The sequence below is a fragment of the Sturnira hondurensis genome, unplaced genomic scaffold (assembly GCF_014824575.4).
Source record: "Sturnira hondurensis isolate 20B ecotype Veracruz unplaced genomic scaffold, ASM1482457v3 Scaffold0003090, whole genome shotgun sequence".
NCBI classification, from domain to species: Eukaryota; Metazoa; Chordata; class Mammalia; order Chiroptera; family Phyllostomidae; genus Sturnira; species Sturnira hondurensis.
The window spans coordinates 826,651-854,037 of NW_028075721.1; the positions used below are offsets into that span (position 1 = coordinate 826,651).

At 42.9% G+C, this 27,387-nt stretch overlaps 1 protein-coding gene across 1 annotated transcript in view; it reads right to left on the minus strand.

Annotated features, from left to right (window-relative positions):
• The window catches only part of TANGO6 (transport and golgi organization 6 homolog), a 142,575-nt gene that overhangs the window by 14,083 nt on the left and 101,105 nt on the right, over positions 1-27,387 (minus strand). The window contains exons 16-17 of the mRNA XM_037041409.1: positions 23,580-23,731; positions 11,584-11,697 (exon numbers count right to left, since the gene is read on the minus strand). Of these exons, the coding sequence (XP_036897304.1) occupies positions 11,584-11,697; positions 23,580-23,731 (266 nt within the window). The remainder of the gene's footprint in view (positions 1-11,583; positions 11,698-23,579; positions 23,732-27,387) is intronic.

Genomic DNA, 27,387 nt, shown 5'->3' on the forward strand with positions numbered 1-27,387 from the left:
AATATAAATAGTCTCTAAGGCCTCTTCTACCTCCAACATTCTAAAATTTTGTGTTTTAGTATTACCTTCTTCTTGGCCATTTTATTTTTTATTTACTTTTTAAATTGAATTTATTGGGGTGACACTGGTTAATAAAATTATATAGTTTCGGGTGTGCAATTCTTCTATAATCTTCTCGACCGTTTTAGATGAAAACGGGGTAAAGAAAAAGCTGTCCTACAGAAAATAAACTAGCATGAGTCTGACGCAGAAGAGGAAGACAAACCAAGTTCTAACGCATGTACATGACATGCAGAAAAAGCAGCAAGGGAGCAGTTTTAAACGTTCAGGCTTCCAAACTGCCAGTTATGCTATCACTAGAAAAATTTGAACATTTATATTTTAGTAGTCACAGTAAGGTACTGAGTTCTAATCTTTCCATTCTCAAATTCATCACTACTGCCAGAGGTCTGGCCAACTTACCACTGAGGAGACCTACGGGACTAGCCCCTCCTCTCACAAATGGCTGTGGTGGAGGACGAATACCGTTTTACGAGAACCAGCAACCCCACATACCTAACCTGATCCAGGCTGGAATGAGCACCTGATCTTAGTTGGATATTAAGTTTCTTCCCTCGAACTTTTGCATTTCAGGCACAAGAGGAAGGAAATCTGGCGACCCGTTGTGAGGCGCAGCACTGGGCCGCAGCAACACACAGACAGTAGGTTAGGGGCTTCTTTCCCAGGTTCATGAAAATGCTCTGGAATTAGGTGGTGGTAATGTTGACACAACTTTATGAATATACTAAAAACTTTATCTTGTGCACTTTTAAAAGGGTAAATTTTATGGATATGAATATCTCAGTTTAAGAAATTGCGTGAGGAAAAAAAGGCACAGTGATGGAGAGTGGAGGCTCTCGCACTACTGATGAATAGAGCGCACTCGTTCGCCTCCCATGGGGCAGCAGCAGCGGCTTGTCTGCCTGGACTGGGCCTGGCCTTTCTCCTGTTCGCCCACTCCCCGCAGGCGGGTCTGTCTCCAGCCTGGCACTGCTCCTCTCCTGACGCCCTCCAGCCCTGGTCTCTCAGACCCGGGCACAGATCCTCAGGAAAATATTCCCCTGGGAAAAATATTCCCCTGAAAAAGGCCCCTGATTATCTTTAGGGGAATCGAGCTATAAACTCTGTTTAACTCAGAGATTTAAGGGCATGACTTCTAAGTTGTTGTCCTATATACAAATCTTACTTTTGACAGGTGGTAGAGATCCTTGGAAAAACAGGCATTCATTAATGACTAAATGTTCAGTTTTTCATGTGTGGGAATTAACATTTGGAAACTTGTGCTTCTGGTCTGGATCTTAAGGAGTGAAAGATAGCATACTACCTTGGGCCTGAGACAAACCCAAATAAGATAAGCTTCTAAATATTTATAACAGGTGTAAAACTCATCACAATTTTTTGGGGGGGACAATACCTTGACACAGAGAAATGATGAAAACTTTGTTACTTAATGAAAAAGTAAGCCCTAGCTAGGTAGCTCAGTTGGTTAGCACATTGTCCCAATACTCCAAGGTTGCAGGTTCAATAACCAGTCAGGGCACATACAAGAATTAACCAATGGATGCATAAATAAGCAGAATCACAAATTGATGTTTCTTTCTCTCTTAAACCAATAAATAAAAAACTAAAAAGGAAAAGTATATGACTAAACAACTAAAACTTGGCACAAGTCCCTACTCAATAAACTAGAATGTGTAAGTCTCAGCATGGAAAATTATAATTTCACCCATTATTGATATAATTCTTTATCTTAAAAATAATCTTGATTTGTTCTTTCTTTTAAAAATAAGCAGTCTAATAAAGTTAGGAAATAAAGAGCTGGGTACAGACATACTGTCTGGGTTTAAGTCAGCTTTGCCACTTGCTGGCAGTGTTAAAACTGAGCAGTTTTCTTAATCTTTAGTCATTTGTTGTGTTTTTTTTAATCCTCATCTGAGGACATTTTTTCATTGCTTTTACAGAGGGAGGAGAGGGGGGAGAGAGAGAGAGAGAGAGAGAGAGAGAAACATTGACTGGTTGCTTTCTCATACGTGTCCTGACCAGGAATCAAACCTGCAACCTAGGTGAGTACCTCAACTGGAAATCAAACCTGTGACCTTCCGGTTTATGAGACAATGCTCCAACCAACTGAGCCACACCAGCCAGGGCTGCTTTAGTCATCTGTAAAGTGAGACTAACACCACCTACCCCTCAGACTTCCTGAGAGAATCGACGGAAATAACACAGTAACGCACATAGCTCAGAGCCTGCTTCAGGAAAACACAATCATTTCGTGGCTCCACTGCTTCCTAGCGGTAGGTAGGAAAGGGAGAAAACAACACTGTTGGAGGTCAGATCAAGTCCACACATGTACTAAGTCCCTTTGGTGCAATAACTACAAAGCATCGAGGTTCTTCTTATGTGTTTTTCCAGTTGAGTTGGCATCCATTGTGAGTGACAACGTGGGGGCACGTGCAACATGAGATCCCTGTACAGAGTCAGAAGACTGGGTCCCATATAATAAGGCCTGTTTTCCAAAATCCAAGATGACTGATGGTGACAGAGTGGCATGATGTGGTGTAGGCTCTAACAGTTCCAGCCATGAAATCAATGGCCTGTTCATTTAGATTAAGTATAAAATTATCTTTGGTGGGTTTAAAAAAATCATTACCCGCCCCCTCCCCAGCAAATCTATGGATGAGACCGGTAATAGTAGTGGTGGTGGGGGTAGTAATAATGACGATGATAATGATTCATCGTTGTCATCAGCATTGTTGTCTTTTATGTTCACAATCCTTTACAATTTGTGCAGCTCTACGTCTTGTACACCTAGGTCTTGCCACCTCTCTGTCAGGTTGGTAGGGCTGGAGGGAAAGTGAGGTTCACAGAGGTTAACAGATTTGCACTGAGACCAGAACTTGCACTGAGGCCAACAGCTGCCCCCACAATTATTCTATGTTCCCTTATTATTTTCTCTATTTAACTGCACGAATCCATGTCTTTTGAGGTAAGCATGTCAGAAACATCGCTCCTCTTGCCTTTCTGAGGCTCTGGATGTAGCACAGACACTTAAAGCTAAAAAAGAAAAGAAGAGAGTGACAGAGATGGAGATGCTCCACACAAAACAGGCTCTTCTCAAGGTGCAGCAATAATGAACAGATGGAGAAGCGTGAGCACGAAAGAGAAAGGACTGTGGAATCTTTGGGGCATGTTGTGGGTTGAGTTGTGTCCTCTGCTCCCTCCAAAAAGATATGTTGCGATCCTAGCCCCCAGGACCTCAGAATGTGACTCTACTGGGAAACAGGGCTGCTGTGATATAACCAGTTAAGGCAAGGGCACCCTAGGGTAGGGTGGCCCCTGACTCAACATGACTGGTGTCTTTGTAAGAAGAAACCAGGTAAAGACATTGGCATGCAGGGAGAATACAGATGGCAACAAAGGCAGAAATAGGAGCTATGCACCTATAAGGCAATGAATGCCGAAGATGGCTGGGAAACCACTGGAAGCTATGGAGGGGCAAGGAGGAATGTTCCTACAGCAGGTCGGAGGGAATGTGGCCCTGTCACCATCTTGACTGTGGACTTCTAGCCTCTCGAACTACGAGGCAGCACATCCTTATTGTGTTAAGTTGCCCAGTTTGCGGCACTTTGTTACAGCAGCCCAAGGACACTCATCCAGGGCCCAAGAGGATTTTTAAAAAATATTTTATTTATTGCCCTGGCTGGTGTAGCTCAGTGGATTGAGTGTAGGCCTGCGAACCACACGATCGCGGTTCAATTCCCAGTCAGGGCACATGCCTGGGTTGCAGGCCAGTTCCCAGCAGGGGACTCATGAGAGGCAACCATACATTGATGTTTCTCTCCTTCTCTCCTTCCCTTCCCCTCTAAAGATAAATAAATAAAATATTTTTAAAAATATATTTTTAAAAATATTTTAAATTTATATATTAAATTTTTTAATATTTTTAAAAATATATTTTATTTATTTATCTTTAGAGGGGAAGGGAAGGAGAGAGGGAGAGAAATATCAATGTATGGTTGCCTCTGCCGAGGACACACAATGTATCGTGCATCCCCTGCCGGGAACTGGCCTGCAACCCAGGGATGTGCCCTCACTGGGAATTGAACCCCGATCCTCTGGTTCACAGGCCCGCGCTCAATCCACTGAGCTACACCAGCCAGGGCCCAAGAGGATTTTTTTCTTCTAAGACTGAAATGGAGCAACAGCAACTAAGATGCCTGAGAGTAAGTAAAGAGAAAAGTGTTTGGGGGTGAAGAGATCATCTGTAAACTTACAAAAGACCCATTTTAAAGCTCCTCTATGCCCCTGCCTCTCTTGACGTTGTAAACAACATCCAACAAATGCTGAGTTCTTATTACCTGCCTTTCATGAATAATATCAATACCATAAACATGCAAGCCTTGGCCAGCAGCAGAAGGCGATTAACAGAATTGCTGCCTTGGTTGCTGGCTGTAGCTCCATGCTCCCAGGAGGGGAAGAAGCTCTTTAATTTCAGACCTGGAAGGGCTCTCCCAGGCACTTTTTCAAAGTTTACAGAGGAATAATTATTACCTGGATCCCACTCATTTTTATATGTGTTCTTTTCATTTGCTTCTTACACGGAGCCTTCGATCTGCTAAAAAGGAGCAGTGTCTGAAGCGAGCTCAGGGAAGGAAACGAAGCTTGTTTACTGGCCCCACAGCACAAAAAAACACACCAAATGTCAAAAATAACTTTCAGGATAAGACAAAATCAATAAAAGAAAGTTTCCATAAGCCTGTCCATTTACTTATAACTTGGTTTTGCTGTGTCCTCAGGTCCTGGTTCCCAGTCCGGACAGACAGACCCAAGGTGAACCTAGGACGTGTGCAGTGAACCTTTCGGATAGACCGTGTGTAACCGCTGTCATTCAGTGAACAGATTGCCGTAGACAACATCATTCATTCTTTCTTGTAGCCAGGGTTTGCCTTCCTCTTCTTACACCCACCCACACGAATCTCAGGGAATCACTATGCATTATGTTATTAGGAGGAGCCCTGTCATCAGAGTCCAACACTGGACTCAGTAGAAGAAATTAAAAATCATTCCTGGGCTGAGGACTGGGTTTGGCTCAGAGCCTGGCTCAGCTATCAACTAAAAATTAATCCCAAACTCTTCTCCCTGAAGATGCTTCAGGTTTCGCTTATTTTTTGAAGATAGGACCTGGTGTTAAGACTTATTTTCTTGAAGGAATGAATTCTAAAGCCTGCTACTTATCTACCACTAGACAGAGAAGAGAATAGATTATTTTTCGTCATCTAAAATCAGGGATTAGGGCCCTGGCTGGTGTGGCTCAGTGGACTCTGTGCTGGTCAGTGAGCTGAAAGGTTGCCAGTTTGATACCCAGTCAGGGCACACGCCTGGGTTGTGCGCGGGCCAGGTCCCCAGTTGGGGGCATGCAGGAGGCCCCAGATTGATGTATCTCTCACACATGGATCTTTCTCCCTCTCTTCCTCTCTCTCTAAAAATAAATAAATAAAATCTTTAAAAAATAAGTAAAGTTAGGGACAAGAAGGAAGAAAAGCTAGACTCAGAATTACCTTCTAATAGTAAAAAGCAAGGAAAAACGTTTCAGTATCAGGTGCTGCCATTCCTCGTCGCTACAAACCCACATGCAGAGTTCTCTAGTACTTCAGTCCTGAGAAGTCAGCCCTCTGTGAACCACACAGAGGGCTGCAGTAGAAGTTGCCTAGAACTACAGCAATCCCAAATCACGTACTCCTTTTAAAGAGATCATCAGCTTTTATTGTATGGACTGTAGTCTCCTCTTATGAGCTGCAGTCTCCCCTTATGGGCAATTTTATTTTCCTCGGTTTCAGTTACCTGCAATCAAATGTGGCCTGAAAATATTCAATGGAAAATCTCATAAAGAAATAATCCAAAAGTTTTAAGTTGTTCGCCCTTCAAAGCAGCATGATGAAACCTAGCACTACCCTGCTCTGTCCTGCCCTGCAGGTGACTCATCCCTCTATCCAGGGCATCCGTGCTGTCCCTGCTACCCGCCCGTTTGTTAGTCACTCAATGGTCCTCTCGGTTATCAGATTGACTGTCACAGCATGGTATTGCTTGTGTTCGAGTCACCCTTCTTTTACGTAAGAACGGCCCCAAAGCACAAGAGCAGTGATGCTGGCAATTCCAATCTGCCAAAGAGAAGCCAGAAAGTGCTTCTTATACGTGAAAAGGTGAGTTTCACACAGTTAAGCTATTTTGAGAGAGGAGAGAGAGACCACATTCACCTAACTTTTATTACAGTATATTGTTATAATTTTTCTATTTTATCATTAGTTATTATGGTTGTTGATCCTACTGTGCTTAACTTGTAAATTAAACTTTATTGTAAGTAGGTTATGTGTGCACGTAGGGTTCAGTGCTATCCGTGAGTTCAGGCCTCTGCTGGGGTCTTGGAATGAATCCCCGCAGTCGATTCTCATTATTCACAGTTGCCATGTCCTACGAAGTCACCACAAACACTCACTGGGTGGTACTGAGCCACCGCTCCTAGGGGAAGTATAGGTTTAGTTTCCCGACAGCTTCCGGTCTGGTCTCTTCAAAGCATTCACTTTTTTAATCTTTTTCTTCTCTTCTCTTCTTGACATTAGATAACTTCTATGGCTCTATCCTCAAATTCTTTTATTCTTTCCTTGGTCATCTCCATTCTGCTTCTAATTCTATCCAGTGATTTTTTAAAAATCTCATATATTGTAGTTTTCAATTCTAGAACTTCCTTTAGGCTCTTTTTTTTTAAATTTTTTTAGATTATTTATTTATTTATTTATTTATCTTTAGAGGGGAAGGAGAGAGGGAGAGAAACATCAATGTATGGTTGCCTTTCTTGCGTCCCCTGCTGGGAGTTGGCCTGCAGGGAACCAGCCTGCAACCCAGGCATGTGCCCTGACTGGGAATCGAACCACGATCCTCTCTGGTTCGCAGGCTCGTGCTCAATCCACTGAGCTACACCAGCCAGGGCCCCTTTTGGCTCTTTTTTAATCATTTCTATTTCTTTGCTAAGATTTCCTATCTTTTATTAATTGCAGCCATATTTTTCTTTTAATTAATTGAAGATATAACTGCTCTAAAGTCCTTGCCTGATAATTCTAATATCAGGATTATCTTTGGGTTGGTCTCAGCTGATTTTATTTTCTATTGAGAATATGTTCCATTTTCCCATTTTCATATATTGAGTTATTTCAGACCACATCCTGGACATTATAAATATTAAAATATGGAGACCCTGGATTCTGTTCTTTTCCAATTAGTGCTTTTATTTTTTTTTTTACAGCAAGCAATTACCTTGCTTGGTTCAGGAGTTAGCCAGAGATTTACACAGACAGAACTGGGGAATCCCCTCTCCGGGCGCCTCCCTTCCAGGATTCATTCTCTCCCTCCTGCAGCTGTGGCTTCCTCAGATTCCATCTCTGGGGCTTGGGTACTGCTCTACACCATGCCCCTCTCCTTTCTTGGAGAGTGAATAAAAACTTCATGCTGTACCCTTACTTCTCTTCGTGAATTCTTTTACAACCCATGTCACTGATCACCCCAACATACTGGTGGCCCACGTGGGGACATTCTCTATTTCTCCCTCCCCTCCAGCCTCCTGAGACTTGCGACAAGGGGAGCAGCGGGCAGCGGAAGCTCCAGCTGGGCCAACCCCGTAACCCTGTCTCTGTGAGGTTCGGGGAAAGGATCCCACATCCTTCTCCATCTCTCTGGATTCTGCAGACAGCCTCCTCCTCACCCATCTTCCCAGTCAGTGATCGATATAAGAAAACTTGGTTTTTCCCTAGAACAACTGGTAATATTGCTCATAAGCAATATTGAAACATTTATATCTTTCCTCCCTACCTAATAGCTCCAGAATTCAGCAACTATTCCTGAAGTCATGCCTGGACTCTGGCTGTCACCAGAAAGCCTTAGGGAATTAAGATTGACTTTTTTTAAAAATAATTCTTTAAATTTATTTTTTAGATTTTATTTATCTTTAGAAGGGAAGGGAAAGAGAGAGAAAGGGAAATCTCAATGTATGGTTGCTTCTCATGTGTCCCCTGCTGGGAACTGGCCCCTGCTGGGAACTGGCCCCTGCTAGGAACTGGCCTGCAACCCAGGCATGTGCCCTGACTGGGAATCGAACCGCAATCCTTTGGTTCGCAGGCCCGTGCTCAATCCACTGAGCTACACCAGCCAGGGCCTAAGATTGACTTTTGAAGCCATTAAAAGTCCCTTGGAGAAATGGCCTGGTACGCTTTGCTTTGTCACACAGCTCACGAAGCTCCAGACGGTCTTTCCAGGTCTGGAAATTATTGGAAAGTAAGAACAGAACTAACTGCTCCCCACAGGTGGAAGATAACATCAAAACAAACTTCAGTCTCTGGTTACATCCCAACAGTCCGTGGCCACACAACAGCAACCTTTTTTAATCCAATTATAATCCAATAACAGCTCTAAGTCTCCACCCCTCAAAGCTGGTGTAGGTCTCCACACCATGCCCCTCTCCTTTCTTGAAGAGTGAATAAAAACTTTATTCTTTACCAAAAAATTTTAAAAAAGATTCCATCTCTGGTTCCACTCTCCAGAAGGGCTAGGACTTCTCACCACTGCCCCTAACGTACTGCATTCCTCAGCACAGACTCGGCCCAAAGAAAATGGGAACTCACTTTGTGCAGCACCTCTTCTCTGAGCAGGACCCCGGGAAGAACCTGCCTGCTTCTGCCCACGCTCCAGTGTCTTCAAGTAGCTGCCTAGTACATACTATATGCAGAGTTTTCAGTTGTTACGCAAAGGGGGGCCCATCTGGTAGGCGAGTACTTGGCCACTATTGCCCCAATTATTCATCATTGTCTGGAATAAATTTATAAATATGGATGTTCTAAACATTTATAATATTTAAATAAGTCACCTTGCAAAGGCCTGATTCAGAAAGACCTGTATATTAGGCACGATTTTGCCATTCTGTCACTCAGCTCATCTCCTCTATGTTGAGGAAGGCTGCTATTAATTCTGAGGCCATCAGAAGATAAGGTCTAATCATAGCTCCTTTCCTGGGTATCCTAGTAAGTTCCAGCGAGGGTAAGGTAGAACGGGCTTAAAGGGCTGTCTTTTCTGGTTCTCCTAGGCTTCAGAATATATTGGGAATGAGTTATAAACACATGTGGTCATAAGGCCAAAACAAGGCTAAGCAGAGAAAATAAGTATTTCAATAAAAAAGTGAATGCACGCACCCCCTCCTCCTGTTGGGTTGACAGCACAAAATTCTGGCTTCTTTCTTTCTTCCTTTTTAAAAAAGATTTTACCATGTATAATGTGCACCCATGTTTTGTACACATTATACATGGATTATAGCCTTTATTACACCCATGTATAACATACATCCTTATTTTTCCCTCAAAAATTAAGGCAAAAAGTGTGCATTATACACAGAAACATCATTGCCTCTCAATAGGTTGCCTCTCACCACCACCCCCCTCCCGCCCCGCCCCTGGCAAACTGGGGACCCAGGCATGTGTCCTGACTGGGAATCAAACTGGCAATCTTTCAGTTCATAGGCCAGAACTCAATCCACTGACTGAGCCACACCATCCAGGGCCTGGCTACCTTCAAACTGGAAAGAGGGCCTGCCCGGAAAGAGGTAAGAGCTACCTCATGAGTCAGGGGTAGTGATGCCTTCCCTCTCTGAGCTCAGTCTATCAGCTGGTCTTCTGAACCTCTGCCTCATGCTGGACTCTCTGCCTCCTTTTCAAGCTGCCAGAACCACAGAGGTCCTTGGCCAGCACGTCTATGAACAACAGAGAATTCACTGAAACCAGGGATTATCTTTTGGCACTCTATTGCTTGAGAGCTAGTGATTAGAAGGGGAAAAAACAAAACACCAAACTTCATCAACAAAGTAGCATTTTCATTTCAGCTGTTCCTGGGGGCAAAACAGAGCAGTAAAGAGAAATCCCAGATTGAAAGCTTTGTGGTTATCTCCGCTTCTCATTAAAGTGGCCCTGATTATAATCACACCTACGATTACAAGATTTAACACACCTGGTCTCAAGGATGCCACAGGAAGAGGAATCATACATCCATCCCATCCCATTTCCTTTTCTTTATTCACCGAGTAAGCACAATTTATAAATTTCAGTAAGTGCAGACTAGAGCTGCTTTGGAGACTAGGAGAGAGGTGTGTCATTCACATTGCTTTTTGCAAGTGACAAAAATCTTCCCTGGTCACAAATTATTTCAGTACTGGTGAGACAAGCAGCACTGCTTTCATTGGCTACACACAGTGTGAGAAATATGGATAGTGTTTCTTTCCACTTCTCTTGCTTTGCAAACGACACTTTGCTCTGCCTCACTCTCTCATCACTGTCTTTTCCCTCTTACTCAGTAAGAGTGTGTTGCACTTATTTTAGAATTCTGTAGACTTATTTTCATAGTGTTGTATCATAGTTTTATGTAGGCTTTTATCCTGAAACCACTTTACATTTACAGGTAAGTTGTGTAGATGGCACAAAGTATTCCTGTACACACCTCACCCTGCATCCCGTATGGTCAGCAATTTGTATAACGATGGTTTTGTCAAGAGTTTTGTAAATCTTGACAATGGATGTGAAACACTCACTCTTTCTTAACTCCCTCTTTACAGCAGATTCTCAACAAGATCAGAGTGTATTCCACAGCAACTTAATTATCTGAATTACCAAGCTATGATCTGTACGTCCTCCACTCCCATCAAGGTCCTAGATAATAAGTAGGGGGTAACTAATGAGTCCAAGCTTGTACGAAAATGGTGTCAGAAACTTGATATGGCAAAATTCCAGCACCAATAAAGCCTGTGTGTCTGACAAAACAATCACTGTTCTAATGGCTTGGCTGACACCTGGTAAAATACCGACGTGCCAGCTGCAGACGAGCATTGTGGATGCCAGTAAGTAAATTATTTATGCAGCCTCCCTCTACAAAGTCAACTGGGAATGAATGTCCATTAAGATCAAGAAGGATATTAATTTAGAGGTCACTCATTGTACATACTAGCTCACACACACATAGGTATAAATACTGTCTTCCTGTGTTTGTAGTACACTGGGGAGAAAGCCAGCCAAACCTACCTGGAGGTGGAAAAAAGCTTAATTTATGCAGCAACTAAAATCTCACGGATTGAACTCTTAGCTAGAAAGGGAACATTCTAAATGAGGCCCCTTAGTAATTTAGAATGAACTACTATGGGCCAGGAAGACAAGCTACTAAAGTTCAGGCTACAGAGGCAGGCTTAGTGCATTCTAGCTAGGTCACCTTGGAACCCATCCCACTGAGGAGAACGCCAGGACTCAGGCTCAATCTATAAATTTATGTTCTGGTTCTTCTGTAGCAGTTAGTGTGTAATCTGCCTACTATGTACAATTTCCTGCTACAAAATCCCTGCTTGCGGATTTGTCCACGTGAGTCAACCCAGGTGAGAGGTTTGAAGCCTGCCTTGGTGAAAGGAAGACTGATAAACAGACAAGAACCAGAGGCAAGAAAATTGCAAATGGGAAGAGACTGGCTTACCTCTGTAGCTTTCTGGCTGAGTCCCCGAAGCAACAGCACAATCACATGGATGGCAGCTCTGCGCACTTGAACTTCCTGGTCTGTTTTAGCCAAGGCAATCAGGCAAGCTGTTACCTAAGGATAGTGAGGGAAGAAAGCAATGAAACTCAAGACTGCACAATTACATAAAGCCTCTCAACTACATTCCACTTTCTACACACCCTTCAGGAATGATCTGGCTCAGAGAGGGGTGGAGAGTTTCCACTCTCAAGAAAGAAGAAATCTAGAACAAAGGCAGAGATCTTGATTTAGTCTTTCTGGGAGAGAAAAACAAAACCTGGTTAGTAATTCAGGAGAGAAGTTTGGGAGTGGGAAGGGATACATGTATACAGTCATGTGCAGTTTAACAATGGGCTACCTCCTGAGCAATGCACCGTTAGGCAATTGTGTGGCTATGCGAACATCAGAGTGAACTTCCACAAACCTAGAGAGTATAGCCTGCTATACACCTGGCCAAATAGTGTGCCACCATCTCACATGGCGTCTGTCATGGACTGAAATGTCATTTATGTGGCATTATGACTATATAATAAAAGTATAATCAAATGCAAATATTTCCTCAAAAGTAGGAAGATGTGGTTCTGGACAGGTGGCTCAGTTGGTTGTGTCTGTCCCATAAACTGAAAGGTTGCAGGTTTGGTCTCCAGTTGGGACGCATATGAGAAACAACTGGTTGATGCCCCCCCCTCTTTAAAATCAATAAACATATCCTTGGGTGAGGATTTTTAAAAAGGTGGGAAAACAGTTACTTGCCCCACTTTGGAGACACTGAATCAGAGGAAGAAAAGATGGTCCAAAACACAACAGCATCTAGGGACTGAGGACCATGGAGAGTTAGCTAAGCAGGCTTCAGAGTTCATGTTCAGGCCTGGCATAAATATGAATGTGTCACCAATGAAAGTTTCTGCCCAGGGACAGAGAAATACACAAATATTCAAACTGATCTTCTTTTGCATGTCCAGACTTCCCAATTCTACAAATCCAGCTTACACTCCATGTGAGTCACCAGGAACTAATTTCAGAGACTCCCTGCCTGGGCTTCTTCTTTTGCGAAATAGGTCTTTCCGTGCCCGTTTACTTTAAAGATGGCTCTATAAGAGAAAAGACTAGAAATCACCCTCAAAACAAGGTACCAGATATATAGCTAATAATTATATGTAATAAAATGAGAATTTCTATACCCTGTACCAGTAACTCAGGCATAAAAATATTCCAAAACCTCGATAAAGAGATCACACTAAAAACAATAGCAACAAACCTTTCTGAGACACTTGTGAAAGATTTAAAAAGAAAAAGCAGCCCTAGGTGGGATAGCTCAGTAGATTGAGCGTGAGTTGTGAATCAAAAGGTTGCCAGTTCGATTCCTGGTTGGGGCACATGCCTGGGTTGTGGGCCAGATTCCCAGTGGGGATCACATGAGAGGCAACCACCCACTGATGTTTCTCTTCCTCTCTTTCTCCCTCCCTCCCCCCTAAAAATAAATAAATAAATAAAATAACTTAAAAAAATTTTAAGACTGTGACCAGTGGCAGGACAAATTGGAAGGCAAGTAAATTATTCTTTTAAACAATTTTTTAAAAATATATTTTATTGATTATACCATTACAGTTGTTCTATTCCCCCCTTCATTCCCCTCCACCCTGCACACCCCCTCCCCCACCATTCCCCCCCTTTATTTTATGACCACATGTCTCAAGTTCTTTAGATTTTGTATTTCCCATACTATTCTTGCCCTCCCCCTATCTATTTTCTGCCTACTCTCTATGCTATTTTCTGTATCTTCTCCCCCCTTCTCCTCCTACTCCCCTGTTGCTAACCCTCCATGTGTTCTTCATTTCTATGGTTCCACTCCTGATCTAGCTGTCCTCTTGGTTTGCTTTTGTTTTAGCTGTGGTTGTTAATAACTGTGAGTTTGCTGTCCTTTCACTGTTCATATTTTTCATCTTCTTTTTCTTATATAAGTCCCTTTAACATTTCATATAATAAGGGCTTGGTGATGATAAACTCCTAGAATTTGACCTTATCTGAGAAGCACTTTATCTGCCCTTCCATTCTAAATGAAAGCTTTACTGGATAGAGCAATCTTGGATGCAGGTCTTTGGATTTCATGACTTGGAATACTTCTTTCCAGCCCCTTCTTGCCTGTAAGGTCTCTTTTGAGAAATCCTCTGACAGTCTGATGGGTTCTCCTTTGTAGGTGACTGTCCCCTTATCTCTTGCTGCCTCTAGGATTCTCTCCTTCATTTTAATCTTGGCTAATGTAATGATGATGTGCCTTGGTGTGTTCCTTCTTGGGTCCAACTTCTTTGGGACTCTCTGAGCTTCCTGGATTTTCTAGAAGTCTATTTCCTTTGCCAGACTGGGGAAGTTCTCCTTTACTATTTGTTCAAATATGTTTTCCACTTGTGGCTGTTTCTTTTCCCCTTCTGGTACCCCTATAATTCAGATGTTGGAGCATTTAAAGATGTCCTGGAGGTTCCTAAGCCTCTCCTCATTTTTTTGAATTCTTGTTTCTTCCTTCTTTTCTGTTTGCTTGTTTCTTTCTTCCTTCTGGTCCACTCCCTTGATTTGAGTCCCAGTTTCCTTTCCATCACTATTGGTTTCCTGTGCATTTCCCTTCATTTCAATTAGTTTAGCCTTCATATGTTCCTCTAATTTGTGACTATAATCAACCAGTTCTGTGAGCATCCTGATGACCAGTGTTTTGAACTATGCATCTGAGAGGCTGGCTATTTCTTGGTCGCTTAGAGTTATCAGTTCTGGGACTTTGAGTTCTTCTTGAGCCATATTTTGGACTATTTGTGTCTGTTACGTATGAGGAGTGGAGCCCTAGGTGTTCATCAGGGCAGGGCAACTCAGTCACTGGGTTGTGAAGCTGTATGTGGGGGTGGGGTCAAAGGAAATCAATGGTGGTCCCCTCTGCCTCCTTCCACCGCCAGGGCCCGTGCGGTCCATCTCACTGCTCACTCCTTTGCTCGGTTTATCTGTGCACTTGCGAATGTGCTACTGCGCTCAGCCTGCCCTGCACCCTCACTGGGTCCGCAAAGCTACCCCGGCTGCCTGCCCACCTGGGTCGCCTGTGCGCCTGGGTCGCCTGGGTTGGGGAATCCTTCCTGCTCGACTCTGCTCCGCTGCTGGCTCCGCCCCTCTTACGGTCCTGGTTGAATGGTTCATTGTTGTCGGATTTCCATATAGTTCAGTTTTCTGTTCTTTGGCTGCGTCTTTGTTTACTAAACCTTTGTTGTATTCAAACTTGGTTGTGGGAGAAGGCACAGTGTTTCCACCTACGCCTCCATCTTGGCGGAAGTCCCCCAAGTAAATTATTCAATTGATCTTTCACATGCTTTGTTATTGTATTTACTGTGTGATTCTGTTTCTTGGCCAACCGTGCAGGAATTTTTAACCATGATAAGAAAATAGCCAGATTGTGTATTTGGAAACATGTATAAATACATATTATGCTTAAAGAATGGTTTTTTAAAAAGGTTTTCAAAAATACAGGCACAAATGACGACATAGGCTTGAGCAGAAATTTTAACTATGTGAGTTGCATTTTTCACAGCTTTCAAGCAGTTGGGCATAGTTCAAAGTGTCTAATTAATCAGCAATGGCAGAGAGATGAGAAGTAGCTAGTTCTTAAATATAATTGCATCTGTGGTGCACTGGCATTGAATCACATTGTACATCTATTAGATAAACTTGCAGCTGGCAAGTAAAGGGAAATCCCAGAAAAGTTCAACTCTTTGGGGGCTGTTTTTCAATGAGACCCCGCAAGCTGCTCCACCCTTGACCTGGGACACCCTGACCAAAAGTCATCACTGGCCTCCATGCCTCTGGCATTAACAGTGGAAGCAACTCAGTCCTAGGAGGAATTCCTTGGGTGACCTCCAAAGAAGCAACAATATAATAGCTACCTCCTCTTGCAGGCTTAGTATTTACAAGGTAAGAGCTGAAATCAGGGAAACAAGTTAGAGCTAGGTCTGGGTATTTCTTGACACATGAAAGTTTCGCTTATTCTTTTTTTTTTTTTTTTTTACAATTTTATTTTTTTAATGATCTTACTTATTTACTTTTTGAGAGGGGAAGGGAGGGAGAAAGAGGGGGAGAGACGCATCAATGTGTGGTTGCCTCTCCTAGGCCCCCTACTGAGGACATGGCCCATAACCCAGGCATGTACCCTGACTGGGAATTGAACCAGTGACCCTTTGGTTTGCAGGCCAGCACTCAATCCACTGAGCCACACCAGTCAGGGCAAGGTTACTTATTCAGTCTGATAACTAGAGTGTGAAAGCCAGCACAGGGCCATGTAATATGCAGGCATTCCCAAGCCTCTTTGCCCACTCACCCCTAGGTTTTAGTTTTGGGCCCATTTTTTCGGGTTTGGCAGGCCAAGGCTTCCTGGTCTAGAACCCTGCTAGGACTGGGCTTTGTCACCTCTTCTATTCACTATGCTAAGTAGATCACACTCCTGCCTTATCTCTTAGTGTAAGGCCAGGTCTAACGATCAGACATTTATTCTATAATTGGGATAGGCAAAGGCATCCTGGCTAGAAAAGGGCTTCTGCAGCAAGGCCAGTTCTTGAATGCCTATACCACCTTGAAGGTATGACTCACAGAGGTGCTATGAGTGATTTATGTACCAGACTATACGAAGCGCATCTGCAATCAGCCAGCGGAGACAATCTGGGCGAGTCCTGTGAACAGGAGAGCGTTCGTGAAACTTCCTCAATACGCCTGCCACAAACACCCAGGTCTATGAAATATATGATGGTCAGTTATGCAGAATGTTTTTAAAGCATCAGAATTTTAATATGATCTTACAGATATCACCTAGAGATAAGAAGGGCCTTCTGCTTTTTTGGTTAAGCTCCCAAAACCAGCCTGTAATGATGCTCTTCTGCAAGCCAGTGAGACAGACCCCCTTGACCAGCACTAGAGGAGGGAGGCCGCGTGGCCAGTCTCTTCCACCTGTCCAGTCTGAACAAGTCACTCCCATGGCCAGTCTCTCTAACCTCCAACCCCAAGGATGTACTTAACACTGCCTTCCACCCCTAACAGCCTTGGTAAATAGATGATGTCAGGTCTTTACTAATTTATGAACTGGTGTGATATTCTACTCCACTTCTGAGTCCTCCCAGAGGACAGAAAGCCATTCATTCTGTGTGATCTTCATGTCGCCTGCCCTAAGGGTCAATGTACCTATTTTAATAAACCATACTGTGTAAGGCTTTTTCTTCCTTGGCTAAATTATGTAAATCATATCCACTTCTGAGAGCCAGACAGAAAGATGATTGCTTTGGAGACACTAAAGGTCAGTTTAAGCAATTTGACACTTGATAGGCGCCAACAAAAATAAGGAACAACATCACTTCCCAAACAGCTGGCACACACCAAACATGATTGGAACTATATAAATAAAGAAAGCACAAATGGCAAGATTACAAAAAAAAGAAAGAAAGAAGGAAAAATAACCCAGGAAAATTCTAGAATGGAAGTACCAAAGATGAGAGGTATATAGTAAGAAAGCATGATTTCGATTTTCCAACCGCACCCTCACCCCTTTTCTTAACACTCCCATTGTTAATATTCAGTGGGTCTGCTGACTAGTCTGAAACTAGACCATCTGTCCCTTTACACTGAAAACTAAAAAACCTTAGCAGCAAAGGCTGTGTGCTCTCTGTCGCACATGTGCTCGGCCTGCTGGGTTAACCTGCCAGGAAAGAGCCCTGTGGCGGCTGCTCTGGCTTGTGGAGGTTTCCCAGGATGTCCGCTGAGTCCCCATGTCAGGGCCCTGCGTGCCCTCCCACTGCACACACCCTGCTGCTTAGAAAACTGCACTGGCTGAGGAAAGTGGGTAACGAATTCAGACCATGTAGTGGGATGGGAGGTGGCAGCTTTGCATCAAAGCTCGGCTTTGCATCAAAGCTCGGCTTTGTGGGTGCCACAGTGAGAGCGCGCTGCTCCTGCACTGTCGCCCTGGGCATATCTTATTCGCTGCACTGAGGCTGGGCCTCTCACTGTGGTTGACATAAATCAAACTTGCTTATCACAGAAAATGAAGAAAGAGCCTATCAAGGTTTAGTTTCAAGCAACATAGCTCTTGACAAGAGCGAGAAGAAACTGGGAAAATAATGATGCTTTCCAAACAAGTTAAATCTTGACATCAACAGAGAGGGGAAACCTGAATTCCCAGTATGGAGAATGTGGAAGAGTCAATCCTGTCCTTTACATTCCTTCTCTGCTGGCGAGCACTGCCACAGCATGGACAGTCCGCAAATCTGGACCTCTCCTGACCAGTCGGGTAGATGGCTCTCTTCAGATACCTGATGGCTGTAACCTTGACCTCTAGATCAGATCAGGTTAGGAGATCCTATGGTTTGTTCAATTTTATATCAAAACAGATTACGCTTCTCCCCCTCCTCTGCCTGGCTGATACTTGATCAAGGTAACTTCCTCACCGCCCTAGCACTTCTGAGGGGCCCAGCTCTGGATTCCCTCAGCACCCTGTGCTGCTTCTCTCTAGTTCACTGTCACTATATTCCTCTGTCTTTCACATTCCACTGAGATTTCCCCGGGGAGACAGACTGGGTCTTTTATCTGTGTCCTCTAACATACCTGACATCTGTCAGATGCTAATTAAGGAGAATTCCTTCAGAGTGCAGCCAAAGACAAGTTGACCCTAAGTTTAAGTTCCTTCTCTACCAGCACACAGTGGGGCTAAGCATTTCTGAGATGACAAAAGACTTCCAGAGCTCCCACGGGACACTGAAAGAATGGTCATCAAAGAAGACACAACAATCTTCAAAATAAATTAGATCACTTCATTCCTCTGCTTTGGCTTCCAATCTCACTCGCAGCAAAAGCCCAAGTTCTTACAAGGCTCCACTTGGGCTGCAATCTCCTCCCCAATTCCTTCCCTCCCCCTCTTTACTCAAGCCACGTTGGCCCCACTGCATTAGACCAGCTTGCTGTGCTTGCTGAGTCAAGCCCGCACCTGCCTCAGGGCCTCTGTACTTGCTGCTCCCTCTGCCTAGAACGTTCTTTGCCCAGGTATGTGCCTGGTCAATGCCTTACTTCCTTCAGGTCTTTGCTCAAATGTTACTCATCACTTTTCCTGTTCATCCAAGTTCACATACAATAACAGGCTCCCTTCCTGCCCCTTACCTTACTAGACTTATCTCCTTAGCCTTTATTCCACCAACCACAGTACACATTTGTTTACTTGCTTGCTTGCTTGTTACCTAGCTCCCCCTCTAGAACACCGGTTCCGTGAGAACCTGGACTGTGTTGTGGTCACAGCCGGATCACTACCACCTTGCCTGGTTGTAGTCCCAGAACTGGCGCGGAGTAAGTGCTCAGTCAGTGTTTGCTGAGTGAAGACAGGAAGGAAGAGCTACTTAGGAGCCATGCCAACACCCCCTTCCCCATGTGAATGAACAGGAGCAGTCTGGCTCTAGGACTCAGTGAATGAAAGACTAAGACCATCAGGTGTCCAGTCGTGCTCAAACTTGTAGCCACCCTAGGCAGCTGGCATGGTACTCAGGACATGGCAAGTGTGAGATGCTGCATGAGAAAGTATATCTAAAGAGAACAGACAGAAATTATGTAGGATAGAAATACCTGGTTTTTGAAACCAGAGCAAATATACTGCCTTCAGAAGTTTCTCTGCCAAAGCAAGTGCTGTTAAGACGAAGCCACATGACCCTTCCCGTCAGTAGCTTTTCTCATACGGTCTCTTCCCTTTCAAAGACAGAAACAATCTCCCCCCCAACTTTTTTAAACTAGCAGTAATTTACTATATACATGGTCTTATACCTTGATCTTTACTATTACAATACCATATACATCTTTTCATTTCTTATCTTTTCATTTCTACACATGCAGTTCTCACGGAAATCTCTCACATTCTGGAGCATATGTATCCTGCTCTGCTTAACCAACTCCCATCTACTGAGGTCTGGAAGATCTATAAATTTTTACTTTTACAAAAATCTTAATAAATTTATTGGGTGACACTTACATAGATTTGGGGTTAATTTATTGGGGTTAATAAACTTACATAGATTTAAGTGCACAATTCTATAGCGCATCATCTGTATGTAGTACTGTGTGTTCACCACCCCAAGTCAAGTCTCCTCCCATCACCATTCCCCTCCCTTCCCCCCTTCTACCTCCCCCACACCCCTTTCCCCCTACCAATCACCATACCACTGTCTGTGTCTGCAAGGTGGTTTTTCTTGCTTCACCCCTTCACCTTTCTCACCCAGCTCCCCAGTTCTTCTCCACTCTGACAGCTGTCAGTCTGCTCTCCGTATCTACGAGTGTATTTCTATGTTGTTTGTTTGTTTACTGTGTTCATTAGATTCCATGTATGAGTGGAATCATATGGTATTTGTCTTTCTCTGACTGGCTTATTTCAACTAGCATAATATCCTCTAGGCCCATTCATGCTGTAACCAAAGGTAAGATTTTCATCTTTTCCACAAAAGCAGCCTCGTAAATGAACTGAAAACATCCATTAAGAGAAAACATCGAGGAGTGGTTAAGAGTATGGATTCAGGACCTCACTGCCAGCATTCAAATCCCATGTCGCTACTTCTTGTCAACATAACTTTGTGGACACAACTTATTTAATTTCTCTGTGCCTCAGTTTCCTCTCTGAGGACTGGATCCGCTGACATATGCAAGGCACTCAGAAGAGTATTAAGTGTTTATGCATCCTATTACTACTCTTTTAAAAACAGGCAGGAACTACTTTTCCCAAATAAGTCTTACTCTCCTCTTCCTTCAATATTAATCAGACAACGCACTGAGTACCCACTATATGCTAAGCACTGCAAGAGGCACTTGGGGTGTGAGGGTGAATACAAATCGGTTCAGCCTTTGTTATGCTTGCAGTTTATTAATGACCATAAACACTCCTGGGCTGATGTTACAGGGAGTCCAGGTCTCTAGAAGTGGGGCAGGGTCACCGGACAAGAGGTTTTCCAGGCAGTTGCCCCCAAACAGCAGCTCCTCACCTTTGATTTTAAGGTTGAAATAAAAGAAAGGGCTCTCTCTTTGTGTTAGCGTCCGTGGTAAGCAAAGACTCTACTACCTACTCACACTGCACTTCTGAAGGCTTAATAAGCACTGCTGGCTTCTCATGGTGAGCCAGGATGTTGTAGAGCTAACAAGCTCTTCATGACATGGTCCCTGCCACCTGTCCTGCCTTGGTTTTGCCACCACCTAACCTCTCACCCCCACATCTTCAGTCCCAGCCTTTGGATTTCCCTAGAGGGCTTCAAACCAGCTGGGCTGTTTCACACCACAGTGCCTTTACATAAGCTGCCCCCTCTGCTGAAATTCGTACCTCTGCCTTCCTGGGCTACCCAGCTACTACCTGACCTCCAGATTTGGCTCTAAGAGGTCTCTTCCTCCAGTACATCTTTGTCAGTACCCAAACCTGACAGGGAGGCTCCTAAAATGTGCTCCCACAGTACCTGTCACAATGGACTGCAACTGTAATCACGAAGAAGTGATGATGCTTTTTCAATGTTACAAAACCTGCTTTAGCTCCATCTTCCTAATTCACAGAACCAAGAAACTTCCCTAACACTTTCAACAAGAAATTATATGCCACCAGCATCCTACAGTTTCCTTGAGAGAGAGAAAGGGAAAAAGAACCTAGGGAATAAAAAAGAAATATGGTCTCAGTTCTGGGGTTCGGAGAGGATCTCGAAGTTCAGACAGTGTCTGGGTCCATTGGTTCTAGAAAATGTATGGGACCCTGTCAAGCGTGAGCTCTCTACTGGGAGATGCGGGGGAAACTTATTCAGTTCATGGTTACGTTTCAAAAACATTGTGATGCTTACACAATTCTGGGGGGGGAACCCATATAATTGCACCCTTGAAATGGGTAAATTGTACGGTATGTGAATTCTATCTCAAACAAGTGTTATTAAAAATAATAATATTTGGGTTTGATTCAGATCATGGTCTAAGAGTTTATTTCAGTTCATAGTTTATGGTTCAGTTCAGATTGAGTTATGTGAAGAAACCAAGTAAACATAAAAAAAATATGGGAACCATTTCAATATCTGACCCAGAGGAATTATAATAGGCTGAAATCTTTAGGTGACATAACCAAATAGTCCTGCAAAGGCTTTCTCTTAGGTGTTTCAAGTTAACGTTGCTGAGGAACAAGAGATGTGCAACGCGACATCCAGAGTGACCAAAGAAGCCTAATGGTTGATGTGCACGAGAGCAACTGAAGGTTTTAAGTCAGTAATAACCATTGTTACTAAGTTATTATTTTTTTTAAAGATTTTATTTATTTATCTTTAGAGGGGAAGGGAAGGAGAGAGGGAGAGAAACATCAATGTATGGTTGCCTCTCATGTGTCCCCTGCTGGGAACTGGCCTGCAACCCAGGCATGTGCCCTGACTGGGAATCGAACCACGATCCTTTGGTTCGCAGGCCTGCACTCAATCCACTGAGCTACACCAGCCAGTGCCTAAGTTATTTTTCAAAAGATACAAAAAGTTGGACATAGGGGTATGTCCCTTAGGGGAAAGTTAAAGGAGAGAAAATGATTTGTGTAGAACTTTCCTAAAAATCCTACATTGGAATTTAATAGAAGAATAGCCTTCACAATCAATAAAACAAAGCATATAAAGGTCAGGAATTGGGAAATGCCACAGATTCAACCTACGTACAATCCGTGAATGTGTTTCCCTCCTTATTGATAAGGCGTAATCACCACACATTGAAGAAAATTCCTTCTCAGGAGGTGCTTCTTAAGACTTGACATTCAACATGGTCTACCCTAGGACACTGAAATTTGTGAAAGAAGGAGTTTGGATTCGTTTTCTAAGGTTTTGGTCTTATAAAGTTACATGCTCTATTTAGGAACTCTGGTGTCACCCTGACTGGTGTGGCTCAGTGGACTGGGTACCAGCCTGTGGACCGAAATGTTGCTGGTTCAATCTCCCATCAGGGCACATGCCTGGGTTGCTGGCCAAGTCCCCCAGTTGGGGGTGTGCGAGAGGCAACCAATCAATGTATCTCTCATGCACTGCTGTTTCTCTCTCTCTTTCTCCCTCCCTTCCTTCCCCTCTCTCTATAAGTAAATAAATAAAAATCTTTTAAAAAACCTCTGGTGTCTTGTAAATACAAAGGTAATATAAGCTATATTTTATTTACCTATTTATAATTTATAAGCCATCTTCTTTTAAAAAGATTTAAGAATGTCAAGTGCAAAGTGCATTGGTCAGAAAAAGATCCCTGGGCACATATCAATGAGTCTTTTTTGCCCATCATCATCTTCTACCACATAGTAGGCGCTCAAGATTAGCCTACTGATGACTAAATAAACATGAGGGCAAAGGTAAAATTCAGGAGGCTAGAGGAAGATACATAGAGCAACGCACGAATGTGCAACAAGATGCACGTTTCACTGACTCAGAAACTCTAGAATCAGGAGGAGCATCTCATGCTGACATCTTGTATGGCTATTATTTTAGCTGCTCATTTATCCTTTACCTACTATGTCCCAGCACTGGGTATAAAGTGCTGAACAATACATGTAGCTTAACTAGTCTTTTCTGGTAAATGACTGGGAACACAGGGCGCATGTGATCAAAGACGGCCGATCAAAGTATTTACCTGAGATTTTTCTGTGAATGGGGATGAGACCTGACTTTGGCCCAGACACCCATGTCAAGTTTCATCTGCACTTCCCCAAGGTTTCCTCAATTCTGTTAGTTGCCTTGAATTCTTTATAAAAATCTTCTTGCAACTAAAAAATTCTAATATAACTTTCAATATACATGCCAGACTAGTGAGGCTGAGGGATGTTAAATGACTTACCTGACTTGGAAATAGAACACAGGTCTTGTGACTGCCAACCCTGAAGCTATTTATAAGTCCAAGTAAAAAAAAAAAAAGCTTTAGAGAAAGGAATCAGCACACAGTACCTCATGAACCACTGAGCCCAGCAGAAAGTCGAGCCTCTGGCACAGCTCTGCGAGGTTGGATAAGCTGCTGGCCCTGTGAGCACTATCTGGATCTCTCGCTCCCCTCAGGAAGGTGTGGATCAAAGGTTCTCGGTACTTGGAGACCATATCCCCTACAGAAAAAAGGAAGAAATCAAAATCTTTTAAAGCAAATTATCGACTTCTTAAAGAAGGAATAATGACATTAGCCTGGTGTTTTTATGGTGTTTTATACTCTTTAAAGTACTTGCATAACCATTAAAAATCACGCTCTGGAAGAACATTCACTGTTAGGCAGGAAGAAGACTAATAATTGACCATTAGACTGAGTAACAATGAGATCACTATTGACCTTGAAAAGAACAGTTTTGGAGAACTGGTTAATGCCATCAGAGAGTCAAGCAGAGGTTGCTTAGAGAACATAATTTCATTTATCTCAGCCACTTGAAAGGAGAGGAAGAAAAAGTTCATTTGTTTTCCCTTAAGGCCAATGTACTTTCCATTCAATTTAAGAAAAAGACAATAACCAGAGGGGCAGAGGGAGAGGGTTAATGGGGAAAATTGGGGAAGGTTCATCAAGGAACATGTATAAAGGACATGCGGACAAAGCCAAAGTGGGTAGGTTCAAGGGTAGGAGGCAAGGATGGGTGGGGTGGGGTGGGGGGCCATGGTGGGGTGAAAATAAATACAACTGTAATAAATTTTAAAAAAGAAAGAAAGAAAAAGATTAGAAGCATTTCTCTAAACTGCTTCTGCTCCTAACATACTGCATGCAGTCATAAGACTTATCCCCTGCCCAGTGAACATCAACATACATTCTGGAAAATGAATCAGTGGTGACTTAGCCAGAGCCTGTTTTCAGAATAGAGGGGACTCTGTGCCTATTCTTAGATTGCAGTTCTGAAAACCAGTCCTGGAGAGGCAGTCAAATAACATGCACAAGGATGTCCGCATAAATATTTTCCCACAGAATTGTAATAGTGAAAGTGAGAAGAAACAAATTAAATATTAATTAATATGGAAGTGGTTAATAACCACACATATTATGGAATACTATGCAGTCAATAAAAGGAACAGAAATACACACACTAAAACAATATGGAAAGATCCTGTTAAGCAAAAGAAACTAATAGAACCAGCGTTATCCCATTTAGGTATGTAAAAATGCACACACAAAACTCTCACTATCAACAAACCAAACTTACAAATTTAAATAAGTGTATAAAATACACAAATGCATAGAAGAAAAGAATGTTCTCAGCACTGAAGATAATACACCATGAACAAGAAGGCCAAGTCCCCATTTTCATGAAGCCGACTTTCAGTTGGGGGAGAAAGACAAGACAGTAGATTAAGCTTCCAGCAGCTATAAGGGGTGTGATGAAAAAGAAGGAAAGTGGGGGTTGGGGAGGGATTGAGAGCTGGGGTGAGGGCTCAGGGAAAAGCTCTCAGAGGAGAAGACTTGGAGGAACAAGTCATGTGAGAACTGGGGGGAAAGTGAAGGGAAGAAAGGACAATGGAAGTTTTATACTCTGTGTAGAAATCATATGGCTGTTTCTTATACTGACCCACCATAAAAGAAAAGAACATACCATTACATTTTTTAAAATCCTAATTTAATATTCCATTTATGTAATTCCTGCCCTGCCTGAGCTTTGTTACTACTTCCCAAACGAGCAGCTATTTAACTGCATGTGTTCCACCAAGACCACCATCCCCACATACAAAGGAGCCAGTGGGAAGGTCAGCATGTCAAGAGCCGCATACTGTACCCAGTCAGCTGGCTGTCTGGGACCTTGTTTTCCACTTGGGACCTTGTTTTCCAGGCATTGAACTAGAAGATCTGGAACACTTGCATCCACTCTGCATTGCTCAAAGTACCCTGACATCATGTTCTCTGTAACCTGTTCTCTCTCAGACCTCAGACACACAGCCTAGATTTGTCACACCTTTGCTCAAACCTGTTCTTCTTCAAGCAAGAAGCTCTGCTTCCACTTCCTGGGGGGTCTGCTAGCCTCCCTCCTAGCTCCTAGCAAGCTGTGTGGCTGGTTTCTCAAGACTGGACTGAATCCTAGTCTCCAGGTTGGATTTCTATGCAGAACAAAATGAATGCATGTAGTTAGAGAATAAAACTTCCAGGGCTGCAACTTGACACAGGCATAGCACTTAAAGATCCTACCTAAAGGGTTTTTAATTTGAGCTTTAGAGATCCCTGTACGTCAGATATTGTTGTGTACATCTCATTGCCATTCTCCCATTCTTCCTTGCAAACAGCACTCTAATTCTGTTGAAGTAGCTACCTTCCCCTGGGCCCTAACCCCCACCAATGCTATTCAGGCAAAGGTCTTCACTGGTCCAAGTGAGTCATGATGGACTATCCCCTTGCCTTAAGTGGCTTAGGTATAGGCATGTGACCCAGGCTGGGCAATGAGATGTGGAGGAAAATCTGCTGGAACCTCTAAGAACATGTTTTCCCTCTGGCTATGTTAAAGATATGGCACCTTAGAGGTGCTACTGCCAACGTGAAACTATGAGGGACCAGAGGAACAGGCCGAAAAGCTGAGGTTGGCAGAGCAGAAAGACGACAAGAATTTGGGTCTTGAATGATGTCACAGAGCCAAAGAATGAACCAGTGCTGAATTTTTGTTATGTGCGGTGATTGATTCCCTATTGTTTAAGCCAGTTGAGTCAGGGATGTCCGCACCTGCAGCTAAAATCATTTAACTAATATGAAAACTGGAATGTTCTTGAAAATTGTAGAGTACTTCTCTGTCAGTTCCATGTCTATCAGTATGAAACCAGAAAAGTTCAATTTTCCAAAACAAAGGAATTTAAGACAGTATATGTTTTTAAAAGGCTTCAAAGGTCAATTTTATAACTAACTTATAATAGAAGAAAAACTTAAACCCAATAATTTTTCTTCTAATTACCATTTTAATTGGGATAAAAGTCTAGGAGACAGCATAGCTCTTATACTATCACTAGTACATACGACTTCCCCATTTGCCAACCTTTTTTTAAAAAGATAACTATTTACAATAGCAGCTCATGTGCAGAGAGCTATATGCTGAGTGCATTTCAAAACTATTAATGTTATAACCTAGCTCATTACAAACTAAAATCACAGCTCCAGAACACCTGCAACTATTCCTTAGTTTCTGATTAAGCAACCAAATCTCAATTATCCTATCCACTCCTGGTTTTAGTTTGTTTGTTTTTTGTTTGTTTTAGCTAAACAAAAAAACCCTTATGAAATAGTATTCCTGATCCAGTTAAATTTATCTGAACCACAAAGTGCTAAGACCCTAACTCACTTTTTGTCTAAAAGATAACATACACTTGACCCCTGACAAGGGCGTGAACATTCATACCATCCCACTAAGCTGTCTCCTTAAAAATATACACATTATATGGCTTTTACAAAAGAATGGTACTGATTTCTGAACTCCTCCATCTCCATTCTCAGAAAGTCATCACCACAGGATACAACATAGACTAACAGTTACCCATGGGACTGAAGTTAGAGAGACTATCACCTTTTCCTTAGGATTTCTAAATAGCTTCAGGGAAATGAACACAGTTAAGTAAGTCCAAGCCCATTTTAGAAACTTACTCAAGTAGATGCTGGTTGGAAGAGTTCATCTTAGTGCACAGCATTAATGAATTCTACCTTGTGCAGTGATAACTGTGACACCTGGCTATCTGCATCTTCATGTTCTTGTCAGGACTTCAGCAATAATCAACTTTCCTGAGAGGCAAACAGCTGTGTATTCAAGGAAGCAAGTCTGAA